The 20,654-nt window shown below is 30.8% G+C and overlaps 1 protein-coding gene and 1 long non-coding RNA gene across 5 annotated transcripts; both read right to left on the minus strand.

Annotated features, from left to right (window-relative positions):
* Positions 1-368: 368 nt before the first annotated feature.
* LOC114166500 (germin-like protein subfamily 1 member 20) lies at positions 369-1,428 on the minus strand. The gene is made up of 2 exons (XM_028051243.2): positions 1,259-1,428; positions 369-1,046 (listed from the first exon to the last, which is right to left on the minus strand). Exons 1-2 carry the CDS (start codon positions 1,371-1,373, stop codon positions 499-501), a joined length of 663 nt encoding a protein of 220 aa, XP_027907044.2. The 5' UTR covers positions 1,374-1,428; the 3' UTR covers positions 369-498.
* Positions 1,429-16,353: 14,925 nt separating this feature from the next.
* On the minus strand, positions 16,354-19,962 carry LOC114167649 (uncharacterized). Of its 4 annotated transcripts, XR_014984886.1 has the most exons (5): positions 19,624-19,962; positions 19,417-19,536; positions 19,196-19,328; positions 18,595-18,721; positions 16,354-17,358 (listed from the first exon to the last, which is right to left on the minus strand). It is a non-coding gene; the product is annotated as an uncharacterized LOC114167649 (long non-coding RNA). The 4 variants fall into 4 exon arrangements; XR_003600287.2 differs by having other exon boundaries at positions 16,354-18,721; positions 19,624-19,961; XR_014984887.1 differs by lacking the exon at positions 19,196-19,328 and having other exon boundaries at positions 19,624-19,960.
* Between the last annotated feature and the right edge of the window lie 692 nt (positions 19,963-20,654).

The raw sequence follows: 20,654 nt of genomic DNA on the forward strand, positions 1-20,654 counted from the left end.
TTTATAATATACTATAAAAAATGAATTGAGTTAATCTAGTTAGATTGTACCGCAACAAATATATACAAAATTTTTGACTTTCCAGAAACCAAGTTTTTGAATTGATTCCTTTCTACCAAATTCGTGATGAGTTAACTTGTGTAAGTTAGATTGACTCGCTTTAACATCCCTAATCAATATAATTCAATTCAAATAGTATTATCTAGAAATTATTTAAGAAAACATCGATAAACCAATCTTAATCAACCATGTGTTATCTTAAAGACTCTAATATTGGATCCAAGCACATATCTTACAAGAATATGTTGTTTCATTAGATTGACAAACATTGGAAAAAATGAAATCAAACTACAATAGAAAACAATACCACAGTATAATAATCAAGATGCATTTCATTTATTATATCAATAATTATCTGAAGGTCTATTGTATAGGGGTTACAAAAACATGAAATTCATTGTAGTTGTAGAATAAGCAATGATGGACCATGTTCCTAGACTAGTCCTTGCCGTACCATGATTTCCTTTGAAGATCTTCAATTACTTTGTTATCCACTTGAAGAGCTCTAGCGAGAACCTCAACAGAAATAGGTGGAACAGTTTTAAACAAAGAGTTTGCAACTATAACAGTTCCTGGATTTTGACTGCTAAGACCAGCAATAGCAACTGCATTGCCATATCCGACGTTGAGTTGGAAGTGGACGAGACCAATTGGGAAGACAAAGACATCACCCTTGTTTAGAACTTTGGTGAAAAGGCGATTTCCATCTTGGTTCGAGGTTACAAATCCAACGTAAAGTGTTCCCTCGAGAACTATAAGGATCTCTGTTCCACGAGGGTGGGTATGGGGAGGATTTAAACCCTTTGGTGCAAAATCTATGCGAGCCAAAGATATGCCTAGGGTGTTGAGGCCAGGTAGTTGATCAACAGACACAGGAGTCACCTGTGCATTCAGTGGGTTGTCGGTGTTCCCAGGTTCCACATGCAGGAAGAAATCTTCAGCTTTCACAGTCTTGGGGTCTTTGCAAAATTTTCCATTTACAAACACTACAAATTACATAGCAATGGTTAGTAAATTTGAATAATATTTTGAAAAATGTATGGATATCAAAAATGTATTATAACACCCAATTAATATAAACTTGGAAAGATAATACAAATGAATGTTTATAAGTTATATGATATGATAAGGAAAGAAAGACAAAAAAAAATGTAATCGCGTAGATAAAATAAAGATTTCGTGGAATTTTTTTACGTACCACCATCGGGTTCCTTGAGTGCCACACAAAAGTCTTGAAGGGGACTAGGGTCATAGGCAGACACAAATGAGGAAGTGAGAGCCAAGACGGCAACAAGCAAGTAAACACCTTTCATTTTTTTTTCCTTATGGTATACTCAAACGATTCTTCTGCTATGTAATGTTGTGAGAAGTGAGTTTTTTGATTCATTTGGAGATCGGTATTTATAAGGATGAATCATTAATCGCTTTTCAGATTGTATTAACCGTAATTAATTTTTTATTTAATGACGAAACATTCCTTAACAACTATATACGTGCTTGATCAAAGAGTAGACTAAGGAGATGCACCATGTGAAAAAGAAAACGCAAGTGTTTCGGTGTTACCTAATCACCTGGCTTTGCTTCTTATACTTATTCCAGTAATATTATTTTATGAGGGGATGATCGTTAACTTAATCAAAGTGCAGTTTAGACTTTGTCTCAATATAGTACATTGATGACAATAGTTTAAATGGTTTGAATACGAAAATTTTTGTGATCGGGACTGGGTCATACTCAATATATACATTGGTTTGAATACCATGTATATTGATCACCACTAAAGTATTTCAATAGCCGAAGAGTGTTTGAAGATGTACATGATCTTGAAATCATTCACAAAATAAATTGGCCAAGTGAAAACCTTTTTCCTTGGACTATGTCTTGCAAAAATTGACTTTTTGAACCATATATTCCTATCATGAACCTAAGTCAATGATGAATAAATAAGTAAATATAAAATGATAAATTTTCAACGTTGACAATACTTAAATATCTTTGAAATCATAATGTTGGGAATTCGAAAGTAATCCTAGACTCAATTTCTTTTGGAGAGATGTTTTGATTAAGGTTAAAATATTTTTTGAATATAAAACTAATATTAGGATTTATTTGACAAAATTTATGAAAATTGAGAAAAAAAAACTATAGCGTGAGCCGCTATTTAGAGCAAGTCGAAAGGACACAACAACAACACAAATCATATACCACATCACTAAATCAATATTTATTACCCAAAATAAAATTGAAAATAATATCAAAATTTATCATAGTTAGTTTGCGAGGGTTTGACGACGTTATTTTATCCTGAATAACATAGATTTATATTAGTTATCTTTGCAAGGACTGACCTACACTGTTTTATCCTCAATATCACAGCTTGGAGGACTCTAACATAATATTATAAGACCGAAATTAATATAACATTATATTAGTTATTTTGTTAGGGCTAGTCGACACTAATTTGTGTCCATTAACGTCAGCTGGAGGATGCTAATTCTATATTATAAAATAGAAAAAAATAATACAAAAATATATTAGTGATTTTGCAAGGTTAGTGGATACTCACTACAAAAAATCATACAAATTATGACGTTTATTTAAAATGCCGGTTTTTATGTGTAAAATATGTTAGTTTTAACTGTATTTTTTAAATAAAATCTACAAATAATTTTTCCCGAGTTCTTTTTTTGGTTTCCCTAAAGTTTTTTTTTTTCCAAACTTCAATACTTTCATTCCTCCGCTTTCCCTTTTACGTTTCAAACCTCCGCTCTCACTCTCCCCTCTCAATCTCGCCTTTTAGGATTGCTACGCACGCTCAAGATCGCATTAGTCCACTAAAAATTGTAGTAAGTTTAACAAAAAAATGTATAATTTAGGGTTTTTATCTTTGAGGATTTGAATTTCAAGTTTCTTTTTCTTCCATTGAATCGTGTTTCCATACTCTTATTATAAAGTATTTACCCAATGAAGGTTATCATTTGGCTGTTCAATTTGAATCGGGTTGGATTCCTCTTCCATTCTCTCTTATCATTCTTTGGTAATAAGAATTTTTATTCATTTCGCTTGGGAGGAAAGAAATAAAATGTAGATAAGTTCTCCCTTTCCTGTTTTCTCTGTGAGAAGCTTTGATTGAGAAAAAAAAAAAAACCCAAAACTCGATCATGCCCACATTGACCCAAAAGTACTAAATGACTCAATAAGCTTTTTGATAGTATTTCTACTTTGGATGAGCTTCAAGCTTTGGGTGGAGAGGCTTTTAGGTCTGATGTCATTAGTGTGGATTGAGAGAACGATAGAAGGTTATCTATGCTGAAGCAAATAATTGTGGCATTGATTAAAGGATTGAATTCAAATCCATCATCAATGATTAAGAAGATAGTTGGATTACATGTACTATTTTTGCATCTTATTTTGTAGCTTTTACTGTGCATGGATTATGTATTATATTATTATGTATCCATTGGTCTGATGAGATTTTCTTCCTTGTACAAAAGTGTATTTTACTTTGGTGTGTTGTTGTGTTTCGAAGTAGCAAATTTAATTGAATGATGCCTCGTCATCAAATTTGAAAAATGATATTGCTTACATTGGTAAAAATGTTGTGCCATATTAGCCTTCAAAATTACCACATTATACTTTGCAGTGATATGAATTATAGCGGTTTTCAAAGAAAAAAATTTCAACCTTGTTATTCATCTTCGCATGGAAGTAACACTTGATGGTTCTGTTAAATACCGCTAGATCTACCCATTTGAAAGGTAACAACTTTGTTATTCACCATATGGACTGTATAACTCAATACAATAAATAAATTTATGGTGTTCTTTCCTATAGGATAATGGGAGATGTTAAGCAAGTTATAGGATTGTCAAGGGTAGAAGGGTCAATATCATCATTCTACTTATAGAGTGAGATAAAATATTTTTGTTCTCCTTGTTTGAAAAGTGTAAGCTTATTGTCCAATACTTCTTTTGCGAAATTATCCTTGGTTATTAAGTTCAAATGATGAACTCCAGTCATCATTGTCAATCTTAAACAAATCTCAACGTTTTAATTGAGCATATAAACATCATTTATTACACGATGATTGTTAACTCCTTTTTTTTTTTCAGTTGTTTAGAGTTAAACAAAACCAAATTTCCCCTAATGAAGTATAGGAAAACCCTGAGTATCAAATCCAAGGAAATGGTCTGTATTGAGCATAGCTTGTATAATTTAATCTTGCTAACATGAAAATAAAAGAAAACAAAGTGAAAAAAAGAAATTTTAAAACCTAGAAAAAATGTAGAATTTTATTGAATTGAATCTAAACTATGCAAATGCACGAATGAAAATATGCCATAATATGCATGAATGCAATGCGTGAGAACGTACAATGAGGAAGAGTCTACGTGAATGTGAATTCATATGCAGACCTTATGCAAATCTAGTTATCATACACATGTGATAAACGACTGTATGCCCTAAACAATGCTAAGCCTAATGTGAAATGAAATTGGAACAAGACAATACGCAAACTAGATGGCATCAGCGGAACCATAATTTGGCAGCAAAATAGTAGAGAATCAGCACAAAACAGCAGTAGAATTACTCAATCAGATTCTCAACAACATGAACTGAAACACAATAGTGAATTCCAAATAAGCATGCTAAATATTCAAGCATAAACAACCCTAACGTGTTAGGCTAATTCTCTAGACAAATTTGGAATTAAATCACAGCAACCAACCCAAACAGAATTATTTCAAATGCAATGCAGATGTTCCTAATCAGAAAAATTGTATGAAACCATATTGCAGTAGTGTATCTGTTAGGCAGCATTTAGTTTAACACCAATCATTAGAGTAACTTGAGGTGCAGCTGTGAATATCAAATGAAAATGCTCTATGCTCAATCATAAAGAACTAAAAGATCCATAACCTAAATATGCTTGAGATATGATTAAAGCTACCAAAAACTAAATCATAAAAGCTTAAGAGGAACTATTTGTGGAGTTCATGAGTTAATCCATTAACTACTATAGTACTTAAAAACAAGGACATAAATAACATAAATTGGTGCAAAAACTTAAAAGGCAAACAAAATGATGACATAAAGCAATAAAGGAAATTTAAAATTGCTGTAGAATTGGAATAAACTAGACTTGGAACAGTTGCATTGAGTGAATAAGAATCCATCTACACTCGAGAAGACATCTCGATATTATGCGCCCACTTTGGAGTCACTTGGTTTCTAGGAGGAAATATTAAACTGTGTAGAATTGTGGATTCATGATCACTACACTAACTTAAGAACATGAAGCTAAATTGATAACTGGAATGTGATAAAGGAATTTAAACAAATTTAGAAAATTAAAGCTGAGAAACATAAAATGAAAGTGAATCGTAAACAAGCAAGCAACACAAGCTAAAATTCAGAATTGGAAATTGAAATGGAAGCAGAATCAGTGTATTCATTTCAAATTCAGAGAAGTGTTACACAATGTCAAGAAAGAAGCTGAAATTAAAATGGTGAAAAGAGGTTCACTAAGCAATTCCCGACCACTTTGTGTTGGTAAAAAGCCAAGTGAAACCACCCACACACTAAGGAAAACCCGAATCTCTGAAGGCCACTTTGTGCTCATCAGAGATGGAGAACCCTTCTTACAATGCACTATTTCCCTCTCTTGCAAGAACACCCTCGGAGAACCTTAGCCTCTCGACATGTTTCTACTCACGGAACTAGGACCCTCCAAACAAAGTCTAAATCTGCCCCTTTTTAAACCCCTCACGAAAAATAAAACATAAAAGAAAACCAAAACTTTCCTAACCATGATTTGTTGCTCTTGAATCCAGTGGAAGATCTTGACGAGAATTGTTTATATATTTAATTATTGTCACTAATAAAATAAAATTAAATACATAATTTAGTATAACAATAACTAAAAAAGAAATCACACATATCTAAAAAATTGTCAAAAGAAAATTCAATAATAATTAAACCACACTTAAAATTCAGTTATAAAAAACACAAAATACAATATTTTTTTTTCTATTTTCATAAATAAAAAATTAATATATAAGAGGCTGATTAAACTAATATTTTACTATCAAGTGAGACAAGAGAGAATTACCTTATTCTTTATTTCTTCAAGAATGGAAGAAAATCGCTGAAAGATGAGAGCAAAAATAATAGATCTTGATCTCTCCAGTAACAAAAGAAGATAGATGAGAACAATTTGTGAGAAACTTAAGACATATAATGGAACTACAACTAAAATTCAGTTATAAAAAAAACACAGTATAATATTTTTTCTTCTATGTTCATAAAATAAAAAATTAATATAAAACAGACTCATTAAATAAATTATTAAACTAATATTTCACTATCAATTGAGACCAAAGAATTACCTTCTTTTTTTTTTTCCCTCGAGTATGGAAGAGAACATAGGAGAAATAAGAGCAAAAATGATATATCTGTTTCTTTTTAAAAGCAAAAGAAAACATATGAGAATGAAATATGAGAACAATTTGTGAGAAACTCAAGACATATAATGGAATCACAATTAAGATTCAGTTATAAAATAAACAAACACACAGTACAATATTTTTTTCTATATTCATGAAATAAACAATTAATATTAAAGAGGATCAAACTAATATTTCACTATCAATTGAGACCAAAGAATTATCTTCTTCTTTACTTCCATGAGAATGGAAGGAAGAGAACAGAGGATAAATAAGAGCAAAAATAATAGATCTTTTTCTCTTCAAAAACAAGAAAAAACAGGTGAGAATGGAATATGAGAACAATTTATGAGAAACTCAAACCATAATAAATAAAAAAATAAAAAAATATCTTGATAAATCTTTTTATTCTTTATTTTTTATTATGTTTAATTTTATATTTTATTATTTATTAACATTAATTATTATGTTTATAAAAGAAATAAAATATTTGATTTAATTATAATATATTTTTAATATCTATAATATAAAAATAAATTAAAATATATATAATATAAAAAAAAATTAAAACTTAGGGGGGGCATGGCCCCTCCCTGCATCAAGAGTGCTCTGCCACTGCTTGAACTAGAAGCGCGATTCTCAATGCCTTTTTCGATGTCCTTGATTTTGCATTGACCATCTCACGTTTGTCCATCTTTCTACACTTCAATCTCATCATCTAGATCTCCAAATCATCTCCAACCATCGCGAAGCAGCCGTCTCTCTCTCTCTCTCTCTCATTAGGGCTGCAACATCAGATGGGGTTCATCCTTCATTGTGCATCAAGTTTCATCCCTTCATCATAAGCCAAGGATTGATCCATCCAATTAAATGAAACGTGCGTTTTGGAAGAATGACTTGGTCAACTACAGTTGACAAAAGCAAAGGAAAGACTTGATTGCATTTGAGTTGACCAAGGGCCTCCCTACAAATAGATGAAAATTGGATTAGGGATTCACATGTAATTCAACAAAGATAAAGGAATTCCTGGCAAAGCAAATTTATTGTAAAAGGGGAAATTTAAAGGAACAAGACTAAATGCATTAAAAGACTACTAAAAGAAACCTTTTCACCATATTTTTAAGAAAACTCTATTTTTCTACACTCACAATAAAAATTAATTAATTAAAGACAAACAAATATTTATTTAAACTAAAAAGAAAGTTTTAGAAAGGAAAAATAATACAAAATGGAGTGTTAAAAATGATGAATTTCGTTCTGCTCATATGAACATTCTCTTCAATTGCAGTGAGGTTAAATTGATACTTCAGTAATTTAGTACGTGCATTAGTATTCATAAAAGCTTCACAATGTTAACATTATACTTATATTACTTACCGTTTACATTTTCTTTTGCAAGATTGTTCTTACAATTGAACTCCATCAACACTGAACAAGTGTCCACTGCTATACATCAACTTTTTCCTGAATGGTTTAGGAATGATGAAGATGTAAGTGTATGAGATGTTTGTATTCGTTATTATTCTCCATTACTTAACAAACACACAAAATATTCAAAGTAAATATAGGGATAAAGAAAATGTACATAAAGGATTTATACTAGCTCACTTTCACTTGAGGCTATATCTAGGCCCTTAAACAACCTTGTAAACACTTGATTTCGTTCGATAAAAATAATTTTATTTCTAAAAACATAATTAAAAATGAGTGTTTAATTTATTTAAGAAAAAGGAAAAATTAGACAAAAGAGTGAAATAAAACACTAATTTAGTGTTGGGAAGATCATGATGAGGGAATATAATATGACCAATCCATAACTTTAAGTATGAATTTCACATTCTTGTAAACATTTACATGTTTAGTTAAATAATCTTTTATATGTGATTTTATATATATTTTATTAATGTTTTGTGATTTTTTTCTTTTCACAAATATATGCCTGAACATCATAATTCATCAGGGGATGAAGGACCCATTATGAGACCTACCAAAGGAGCCACTAGGTTGAGACAACTCTTAATGAGAATAGCTAATGATGAGAAAACACTTGTCCATATTGATGTCAACACTAGTATAGCTTTAAGTCCTCATGCGAATGTCTCTAGGAGATATTTAGGAGTATTGGCATGAGCTAAAATATCCATCTTTACTCCATTTTTCGATCATGTGACTGAAATAATTGAAACATGATATGGCAAGATTTATTAGTAAATAATATTAAGGTTAAAATTCCTCTTTGGGCCCAATTTTCATCAACTTTTGTTAAATAAGTCCTAATTTTGGTTTTGTGTTCAAATAGATTCCAATTTTCATCAATTTTGTTCAATTGGGTCCTTTTTGGCTAACACCGTTTAAATCATTAACGACCATGAAAAATGACTGCCACGTCTCACTTTGTGATTTTTTTTATTTATTTTTATTTTTTAATTACCTTTTTAATTTCTTTTTTAATTTTTTTTAACTTTCTTAATTTTTTAGCGTGTCACTTGTCAAAGTCAATGTTCTATATTCAATTTGGTCCCTTTATTTGTTATTTTTGTTCAATTTAGTCCCAATTTTGTTTAAAATTGACCAATTTTGTCCGTATCGAAGTTGTGACCAAATTTAATTTTTATATCAAAGTTATAATGATGTGAATTTTAATACAAAAATTATATTTGGTTTCAATTTGGAAAGGAACCAAATTGGTTCATGTAACAAAAATTTGGACTAAATTGAACAAAAATAACAAATATTGGGACCAAATTGAATAAAAAATTGACTTTGACACATGACACGTTGTTGGGTTGACACGTGGACACTTAAAAAAAATTCAGAAAAAACCATGAAGTGACACGTGACAGTCACTATTCATGGTCGTTAATGATTTAAACGGTGTTAGCAAAAAAGGACTCAATTGAACAAAATTGACAAAAATTGGAACCTATTTGAACACAACCAAAATTAGCACTTATTTGACAAAACTTGACGAAAATTGAGACCAAAAAGGGATGATGTTTGGGTATAGAAAACATGAAAAAAAGATAATGACAGAAAAGAAAAAATCTAGACCCTATCTTTTGAGGGTAAATTTTCAGAGCCTCCTTCACTATCATCTCGTCACGAAAAGTGGAAGTTAGTTCATCTACACAGATTAGGCTCCTACACTTTTGATACTGCACGAGAAATCTCTAAGAAAATTGTAAGATATAACTTTTCTATAAATAGCTTGTCTGTCATGTATAAGTTTTTTTATAATATATGATTTTCTGTAACTTTTCTTTGTTATATTGCTTGAATCCTTGGTTGACTAGAGCTCCCAAGGAACTTTCACTCCAGAAGGTCGTCATGACATACTTGCTACTGCAATTGGACAGCCTGAGCACCTTCGACGTGTGCGTGCTGCTGGATCAAGAGTCGGCATTCATCAATATTTTGGTGCCTCCTCTCGTTAGTCTTCATGCCCACACACTACTAATTATGACGAAAGACTGACGCAAGAAATCACTAAGAAGGTGACTGAAAGGGTTATGCGCAAAATCTAGCAACAATTCGAGAGTTATGGCATTTGTCCGCAATTATCTCTTCCTCCATTAGAACCATTTGTGCCTCATACAAGTAAAATTAACAATGTTTTTTCTATAAGTTATGAATTGAAGAATTGATATTTAATAAAATAATTGAATAATATTAACAAAACATTGACTATAACAGATAGAAGCGGAAAAAGGAGTTATTAAGCTCCACCCATACCAAGAGATGACATGGATGACACCTCTATGTCAGCTATATATTTTGGATGAACATGAAAGACACTAGTGACTCGTGCAAAAGCATTTGAGGCAGTCACAATTCGTCATGGTATGGAGCTATCAAAGGATGATGTTAAGGTCACAGTAGGTGAAGTTATTATGTCGTATGTTGTAGTTCCTATGCCAACAGATGATGTATATACAATGGCACATGCATTTCAATGTTTCCTTACCTGGCCTAGAGACTAGGTTGATTCTTATTCTGACCCCCCTGTACAAAATCTCAAACACGCCATTAAAATTTTTAAGTTTACATATTATTTATATTTAACATTAAATTGTATTTTATTTAATTTGAGTTGCATCATCAGGAAAGTCCTCAACCTAAGAAGATTCCTCTCTCTTTGGACGATCCTCTTGGTGCATTACACCAACTTACTGAGATCATAACTTATAAGCTGATGCAAATTCCTTAGGATTCTAATGTTTTTGGGAGAGACCTTGACATCCCACTATACTTGAATAGACAAGATGTCTTAGGGCTTTCATAAGGGAAATGGACTATCAGAAAGACATATCAGAACCTTAATGTTTATGGTTAGGATTATGTTAAGTGATTCACATTTACTTGTATAGTTATGGATGTATGCTTTAAAGATTGTCATGTATTTGTTCAACATAATTTCTAGTAAAGTTGTTCAGAAGACTCCTTTTGAGTTGTGGGCGAGTAGGAAACCCAGTTTGAGACACCTACATGTTTGGGGTTGTCAGGCAGAAGTAAGAATTTATAATTCGCAAGAAAAGAAATTGGATAAAAGAACAAACAGTGGATATTTCATTGGTTATTCAGAAAAATAAAAAAAGGTGTATGTTTTACTGCCCTACCATAGTACAAGAATCGTTGAAACTAGAAATGTTCGGTTCATTGAAAATGGTGAAATTAATGGGAGTGATGTTTCACAGAATATGGAGATCAAGAAAGTTAAATTACAAGTTCTTGTAGCTAGTACTTCTTCTTTAAGAGATGTTGTTCTAGATATTGTAGAAACTCAGAACAATCAAGAAGAACAACACATTAATGATCTTGAGGTTAACAATGAGTAAATAGAAGAACAACCACAAGAAATAATATTAAGAAGATCTAATAGAGAAAGAAAGTTTTTTATTTCGAATGATTATGTGGTACATCTACTAGAGTTAGAAAATTACTTGAGTATTGATAATGATCTAGTTTTATTTTCAAAAGCCATTAATTGGTGATAACTTTGATAAATGGTTAGATGCTATGAAAGAGGAGCTTAAATCAGTGGCATTGAATGACGTATGGGACTTTGTGGAATTATCAAAACGATGCAAGAGAGTTGGGTGTAAATAGGTCTTTAAGAGTAAGCATGACTCTCATTACAATATCAAACTTTACAAGGCCCAACTTATTGCCAAGGTTTTACTCAAAAAGATGGAATTCACTATAAGGAAACATTTTTGCTTTTTCCTAAGAAGGATTCTTTTAGAATTGTCATGGCTATAGTAGCTCATTATGATTTTGAGTTACATAAAATGGATGTTAAAATTGTCTTTCTAAATGGGGATTTAGAAGAAAATGTTTATATTGACCAACTGGTGGGGTTTACTAAAGAAGGAAAGGAACACATTGTGTGTAAACTTAAGAGATTAATATATGGGCTTAAGCAAGCTTCTCGACAATGGTATCTTAAGTTCAATGATACTATAATGTCCTTTGAATTTGAGAAAAACACTCTCGATTGATGTATACATCAGAAGGTCGGTGGGAGAATTTTTTTTTTCTAATTTTGTATGTTGATGATATCTTGCTTACGACTATATGATTTGGGTCTATTAGGTGAGACTAAGAGGTTTCTCTCCAATAACTTTGAAATGAAAGATATGGGTGAGACATACTATGTGATAGGAACATAAATATTTTGTGAAAGATCACAAGGACTGTTAGGTTTGTCTTAGAAAGCATATATTAATAAAGTTTTAGAGAGATTTGGAATAGATAAATGTTCAGCATCTTTCGTTCAAATACAGAAAGGAGACAAATTTAGTCTCATGCAATGTCCAAATAATGATTTGGAACAAAAACAAATGGAAGATATCCCTTATGCATATATTGTTGGGAGTTTGATTTATGCTCAAACATGTACGAGATTAGATATTAGCTTTGCAGTTGGCATGCTTGGTAGATACCAGAGTTATCTAGGACTGGAGCATTGGAAAGCTACATAGAAAGTTTTAAGATACGTACAAGGAATAAAGAATCACATGCTTACTTATAGGAAATTTTCTTGCCTTGAGGTGATCAGTTATATAGATTCAAACTTTGTCGGTTGCATGGATACAAGAAAGTCTACATTTGATTATGTGTATCTTTTAGCTGGAGGAGAAATTTCATGGAAAAGTGTGAAGCAGTCCGTCATTGTTGCATCCACCATGGAAGCTGAATTTGTGACATGCTTTGAGGCCACGATTAAGGCTTAATTTGTTGTAGAACTTTATTTTAGAACTTGAAGTAGTTGATAGTATTTCCAAGCCGTTGAAAATTTATTGTGATAATTTCGCAACAATCTTTTTTACTATGAATGACAAGTATTCCAAAGGTGCTAAGCATAGGGAATTAAAATACTTTGTCGTTAAAGAAGAATTCAAAAGTGTAGAGTGTCAATAGAACATATTAGTACTGATCTTAAGATTGCAAACCCTTTCACAAAAGGGTTATCGCCCAAATTTTTCGCCGGCCATGTAAAGAATATGGGCATTATGTCTACTCGTGAATGTTAAATGTTGAATGTTAGTGTTATTAATGCTTATGTGACACTTTGAGCTCTTTGATGTATAAGTTTTTGAAATTTGTGTTTTATTCTTTATGTTTATGTTTATGCATGCACATTATATTATTGTTATTATTATTGAAATGATATTATGTTTGAACCCATTATGAATTTCTCATTCTAAATATTAAGGAGAAAGGGATGATACAGTACTATATGGAATGGACCATATCGACTAACTGATGTGAAACCACCATGACTCTTGTTATTTTTGTATCTTTGATCATGAATAATGATGGAACCAATTTGTGTAAGGTCTTTTAATGCGCATTACATTTATATATTAAATCAAAGAATGTTATGTCATCATATGAGTCAAGGGGGAGAATGTTAGAATTAATTGACGAATTAATTATATTATATGACTTATTTGAAATATTATGATTAGTCTAAATGTGATTTAATAAAATATAAGGACCTATTGATTATTGTGAGAAGTTATAATAAAATAAATTAAAGATAAAATAAAACCCAACCCAACTTGATGGATGTTAGTTTATAAAAGGGATTAAGGTTATGTCTCTGGCCATAAGGTTTTTTCACAATAAGCCACCAAGAAAGAGAGTGTGAGAGGAGAAAGAAAAGGAAATAGATAGATTGGAAAAAGGAGGTTGAAGAAATGCGATTGAAGAATGCATTCTCATTGGATCTCTCATAGATCTCTCATGGATCAACGTTAATATCCTATTACAATTTATATATGTGAATGTGTGAGAATCATGAATCTTAAGATCTTATAATAGTTATCTATAATGAATTGATTAGTATGAAAACCTACAAAATTTATTTACATAACATTCTAATATTTATGACATCATTAACATCAAATATATAATATTTTTAAAGTAAAGGCATATGTACTTTGAAAAATAGAAGTTAGTTTCTAAAGTAAAAGTTATAGACAATTGTTCTATAGTATTAATAAAGGGACATTTTTCTTTTTTCTTGATAATAAAAAGCTATATTTTAATATATTATTGGACATAATATAAATATATAAATCAAATTAAAAATGTTAAAATAAGTTTAAACCTTTGAATTAACCCAACTCATTACAAGTTTTGAGTTGGGTTGGTTTGAAAAAAAAAAGCCATGTTTTATAAATGTAAGTCAAACTATATTCAAATCACTTGAGCCATAGGTTAAACATGTTTAAACTAGTGATAATTGACATTATCGTATTTTTATTATGTTTACTTTTTATTTTTTATTGATATTTTTATTATTATCTTTTTAAATAATTAAAGATATATTAAATAATTTTATAAAAGATAACTATTTTATCTTTTATTAGATAACTAAGGTTTTACTTAATAAATTGATAAAGATAAGTATTTGGTTTATATTTGGCAGATAAGTGTAAACATCAGAGATATAAGAAGTTATCAACATAATCAATTATCAATAGATTTAATTAATTCAATTACAAATTCAAGCAGAAATTTCAAGTCCAGTCAAATTCTGAAAGTCGCTACATAGTTAAATATTAACACCCCATTTGGGAAATAAGCCTCTCCTTTAGGAGAGAGAGGGAAATCAATTCTTTGGTGGAAATTCATCATTATTCTTTTCCTAGTGTTCAGAATGTATAAGAATAACTAACTCCCGTATTCACAGGGTTGAATGTAATGTATCTTAACTCTTTATGATTCGAGCTATTCAATATTGTTGAAAATCCAAGTGTGAGTCTAAGTCCCACATTGGGTAGAAATTAGAAAATAGAACACTATATAAGAATGAAAACCCATAAACTCAATGCCTTAAAGTTTTGCATTGAGAGTGGTATCAATCCCAAGCTCAAATGTCATTGGTATTGTTTCTCCCTGGTGAAACCCCCTCTAAAGACCTAACAAATATATTTCTTTTTCCTACTCTTGTGTTTTATTCTCAATCTTAACTGCATGATAATTATTGATTATGGATATCTAATCATTAGACGCGATATTAGAACCTAGACTAGCATCGAACAACTAATTGATTGGGCATCTAGACATAAAGTTCATCATTGGTCATTCTTAACATTTTAACTTAAGTCTTAAAGCAAAATTTTAAAAAGGAAAGCTCTAAGACATTATAATTCTTATTAATAAACTTAGACTTGTATCTAAGACAATAAGACTTGCTACAAAGTGATCTAAAGGCTAGAGTTAGGATTGGAAGTATATTGTTTAGTGTTTTTTTATTTGATGCATGAAATCCATCTCAGTGAAGTCTTTACCATATATTTTAATTTCATATAATTAATTTGCTTTCCATACTTTTGAATTATTTTATAAACAAAGATTAATATTTTTCACTATTTTAAAGTTCTTGACTTTAATTAGTAAATAATCATAGTTTTTCTAAATAATATGAGTCTATGTTGGAAACAATATCTAGACTTATCTACTTAATTACTTATACGATTAAGTACACTTGTCAATTTTTTTAACAGTCGGGTTGAAGGTGAGTTGATTCGTAATCCATTAATAACGATCTTTTATTGAATTTTTACCAATTTTCTTCATACATTTTTTATTCTAATTAATTTTACTACTTCTAACTATGTAAGTTGACAATTTAATTTTTTAAATACTAGAATGTTTATTAATAATGTTTGAATAGTTTAGATATTTAATATATTTATTTGCAAAGTTATGTAATTTGATATTTTAATTTTCAACTATTATCTTTATAATGGAGAAATAGATGAACACTTTGATTATAATACTATAAAAAATGAATTTAGTTAATCTAGTTAGGTTGTATTGCAATACATATATAAAATAAAAAACAAAAACAAAAACAAGAAACATCTTCAAGTCAATCAACTTAATAACTTCGAGTCAGTTCAAAAACCATGTTAAGTTAAAGTGGGTTACACATTTTTTTACTTTCCAAAAGGTGAATTTTTGAACTTGTTTCCTTTTACCAAACTCGTGATGAGTTAACTCATGTAAGTTAGGTTGACTCACTTTAACATCACTAACCAAACAAACGGAAGAATATAATTCAATTCAAATAGTATTATCAAGAAATTATTTAAGAAAACATCGACAAACTAAACTAAATCAACACATGTTATCCTTTTCCCTTTTAATATAAAAGTTCAATTAAAATTATTTCTTTATTTTAATAATCACAATAAAATAAAGAGATAAGGGAAGAGAAAATTGGATATAGTATTTATACTGATTCAGATCAAAAGACCGTACGTCCAGTTGTTAATCTTTCAAAAACGAGATTAACTCAATCTCTAAAATAAAACACAAATACAATCACAGATAAGAAAGTTTAAGATTTAGAAGACACCTCCTTGAAATCCACAATGGGTGAACACATCTCTTGAAATTCACAAGGGATGAAAACCTCTCTTGAATCCCACAAGAGATGAAGACACCTTCCTTGAATCACACAAGGAATGAACACATCCTTTGCATCACATAAAGGATGATCGGCTTCTCCGAGCAATAACAACAACAACACTCAATCCCTCAAGATCTCACTTGATGAAAGTTATCGCTCTACCCACACTAGGTTTTTCAAAGCCTTCCCATAGAAAGTTCTCAAGTTCTCAAACTTCTCTAACTTCTCTATTTACAAATAAAAGCCTACCACTTTAATTATAGAAGCCTATTTAGAGATTAAGTTAAGTCATAATTGCCACAGATAATCAATTATCATGGAAACATTTATTAAAAAAAAATTCTCGTAGTGATAATCTATTATCAACGTGGATAATCTATTATCAGCAGATGATAATCGATTATCACATAGGTTTTTCTCAAAAATCATTTTTAACTGAGATAATCGATTATCACTAAGAATAATAGATTATTCTAGTGAGTTTTGCAAATAAATAAAATTCTTTTGGTGCTCTACTGCTTGGATGTTGCCTTTTGACTCTTGACATACTAATTTAACTATTTTAAATAACATACACATATTACAAAACCTAAACAACTAAACTTTTAAGTTTTCAATTAATCTCTTGAATCCAAGCTCCATGCATTCTTTAACTCTTTAACATTTCTCCATAGGTCATCATCATCATCATCATCATCATCATCAAAACTCCTTATTGAAGGAAGATGCCCATCTTCTTCTTTTTGTCAACAATTATTTGAATGTCTAGATCTAGTGCATGACGAAGATAGAAACATGAAATTCATTATAGTTGTAGAATAAAAAATGATCGACCATGTTCCCCGAATAGTCCTTGTCGTACCATGATTTCTTCTAAAGATCTTCAATTACTTTATTGTCCACTTGAAGAGCTCAGGCAAGAACCTCAACAAAAATAGATGGAACAACTTTAAACAAAGGATTTTCAACTATAACAATTATTGAATTTTGACTGCTAAGACTAACAATAGCAATCACATTACCATATTTGACGTTGAGTTCGAAGTGAACTAGACCAATTGAGAAGACAAAGACATTACCTTGTTTCACTGATGGTCTAATTCATATTGATTAAGAAATCAGGTGGTGAGAAGCTGAGGAGAAAATTTTTACACATCATGACATGTTTAGTAATGCGGAATTGCATTAGAATGAACGTACTATGATCATTATTCTTAGGTTCACTTGTAAATCTAAGTAATTGTTTAGATAAAATGTTAATCTCTAGTATGACATATAGAGCTTGTCATATGGAGCTTATCCTACCCTTGCTTTTAAGCAATCTATTACAAGATTAAATGGTAAAAAATTTGCTTCACCTCGTGCAACATCACCAAATATGGAGGATAAGGTAGTGAATATGCAAAAATGAGGTTACAACTTTCAAAAACCAAATACAAACATTGCTTGCCTACATTGCTTTAGATAAGATGTTTCAAAACATTTCGTTGTAACTACGGCTGGTTTGGTACATCCTTATGTTAATGAGGTATACTTTTTATGTAAGAAAATTAGTTAAATAATTTATTATATTGCTATCTTTATTTATTTGAATAGACATTGAACTTCAATTACTTATATTTTGTTATTTATTACATTGAAATTGTTTTCCAGTAAAAGAAATTATGAAAATTTTAACTAATCACTACAAGAATGCAGCCATATAGCATTGGCCAAAACAGGACGCAACTGGGGCAAAACCGACTCCAATAGCAAGTTGGCGTCGGTCTAGCGACGACAGGGGTGCATCGCTAATTTCGGGGATGCAAAGTCTCTTTGTGTCGATCAATTGGGGACGCATGGTTGCTTCTTGATTAAACCCACACATTATATGAACAAAATAAAATATTTAAAACAACTTTCGTGCGCTTAGCCGACGCATAAGAAAATATGCATAATTGAATCTAGAATTTACCACCACAATTGACTTATAGGAAAGCCGAAACAAATCAAGCATTGCCATGACAATAAAAAAATACAGACTATCCTCAAATTGATGCATCACAACTCAAAAGTGTATGATCAAGTGCACACCGAAAAATACCAGATATTAAACACAACATACAAACATTTTTATCATTGCAAACACACAAGTAAAAAGTCAAATAAAGGAAGATTTACCTTTCCTAAGAATTCAACTAAAAGATCAGGCTCGAAGTTTTTTGTTAATTGACCTTGCCTTGTTTGATATGTGCTGGTTTAGCATTACATGTTTCTGGGATATGATTCTCAGCATCAGCTCTATCCCCTGCATAAATTACAAGGTAAAGTTTATTACAATTTATTAAAAGCAATAGCCGAAATGATTCATTTTATAAAAGTTATATTACCATGTATAATAAATAAACTAGATGATACCCTGTCAAAGTCTCCATTTCTTCTTCTCTAAGCTCACTAATGCTACTGGTGTTTCACTTGGAACATATGAATGCAATATATATTTGTTTAATGCTCATTATATCAAGTTAACAAGTTAAGTGACAATTGTAATTCTAGTGTGTAATATTACAAGTAAATGGACAATTCTAGACACATGAAGTATTTTGAACAATCCAAACTCATAAATCCAAACAAATAAAGCAAAGAGGTTACAGTTTAAGAATCATGTTGAATGAGTTTTTAGTTCTTAGCATAGGTTGAGAAAAAGGTTTTTAAACAAACTGAACCAAACTAATTCAATAGGTTCAGTTATTAATAATACACATTCAAAAATACATTATACCTCTCAATCCTATTTCAAAATCAATCCAAATAGCCAAATCATATTTGGTGTAGTTGGAAAGACCAATTGATTCCAAAAGCCTTTGCTTCACCCCAATGATTCAAAGAACCATTTGTTCCAATCACAACACCAGCTGATCGCAATCATAAAACCAAATTAAAACTAAAATTAAACAATATACAAGTTAATATATACTAAATTACGCAACTCAACACACGTACCCAAGAAGCTTCACCAAAGATTCAATTTCCTAAAGCTTCACCAAAGGTTGAAGGATTCAGTTCCACCTAAGAAGCTTCACCTCCACCCGAAACTCCTACCAACATGATCACCTTCAACATCTGGGTCCCATCATAAAAAAATTAGTCACTCATTAGGATTTCTCAGTTCATATCAATGACTAATGGAAGCTTGGATTGAATCCTTACCAGGTATAGTCACCAATGCAGTTGGAATGGCTCGAATGGACACAAAATCGGGACGCTTCGCAATCTCAGGATGCGCTTTGCAATCACCGCTGCAATCATTGCCAGATTCACTATTGCAATCACCCCCACAATCGCCGTCAAATATAGATTAGCAATTGCAGGGGAGGAGTGTTTTGCAATGCTTAGCTTCGCAATGCAGAGGCCAAAGAAGGGGAAATCGTGGACCTTGCGATTGCGTTGCGATGCAGTGAAGAAAGCAAGGGTTTCTGAAGATGCGTTTGTGAGGGAAAAGGGAAAAATTTGGGGAAAATGACATTTTCGCACCTTTCCTTAACACAACTTTAAAACCCTTTCTCCAATTTCTTTTTTATTCTCGCGTCATTTGCGTCGGTCATCTCACGCTAGTCCTTAAATACTTAATGTTAAATTCAATCTTTTTTATCTCTTTTTATTGAACGAATGTTATATTTATTTTTTCTACTAAGCGTCGGCTAAACCCACGCTATATATTGAACAACATAATTGCGTCTGTTTTACGTCATTTTGACCGACGCTAATTGTGTCTGACGTGTGACCAACGCCTTATTTGGTAGAAAAACCAAATATTCTTATTCTTGTAGTGAATATTATTTACACTTTCAAATATCACTTTGTACATTATATTAAATGACAAGTATTAAAACAGTTTGATAAAGACTATTATATTATATTTTGTGATGACAAAATCTATAGTATTTTTTTAAATTCGTTACATGTATTTTATAGTGTGACATTTGATATAAAAAAAAAATATATATATATATATATATATATACAAAAGTAAGTGTCACTATGTACACAATTTTTTGTAGTATGTTGAGGAGAATATTTTTTATTGGTAATGAAATAGTTTTTTTTTTTTTTAAATTGACAACTGTCAGTTATTTTTTGGTTGACGTATGCAACGATTATTTTTTATCCTCAGAACCAATATTATTTTTTGTCAACAAATTGCTAGATTATTTTTCATATACTAATTGAGCAAACTTTCA

Source organism: Vigna unguiculata, chromosome 10 (assembly GCF_037176805.1).
Source record: "Vigna unguiculata cultivar grain cowpea cultivar isolate G323 ecotype 2 chromosome 10, ASM3717680v1, whole genome shotgun sequence".
Taxonomy (NCBI): domain Eukaryota; kingdom Viridiplantae; phylum Streptophyta; class Magnoliopsida; order Fabales; family Fabaceae; genus Vigna; species Vigna unguiculata.

Coding starts and splice junctions, on each gene's coding strand:
- LOC114166500 (XM_028051243.2), bottom strand. CDS start 1,373: ATGAAAGGTGTTTACTTGCTTGTTGCCGTCTTGGCTCTCACTTCCTCA. Junction 1,047..1,258: donor ACTCAAGGAACCCGATGGTG/GTACGTAAAAAA, acceptor TGTAATTTGTAG/TGTTTGTAAATGGAAAATTT.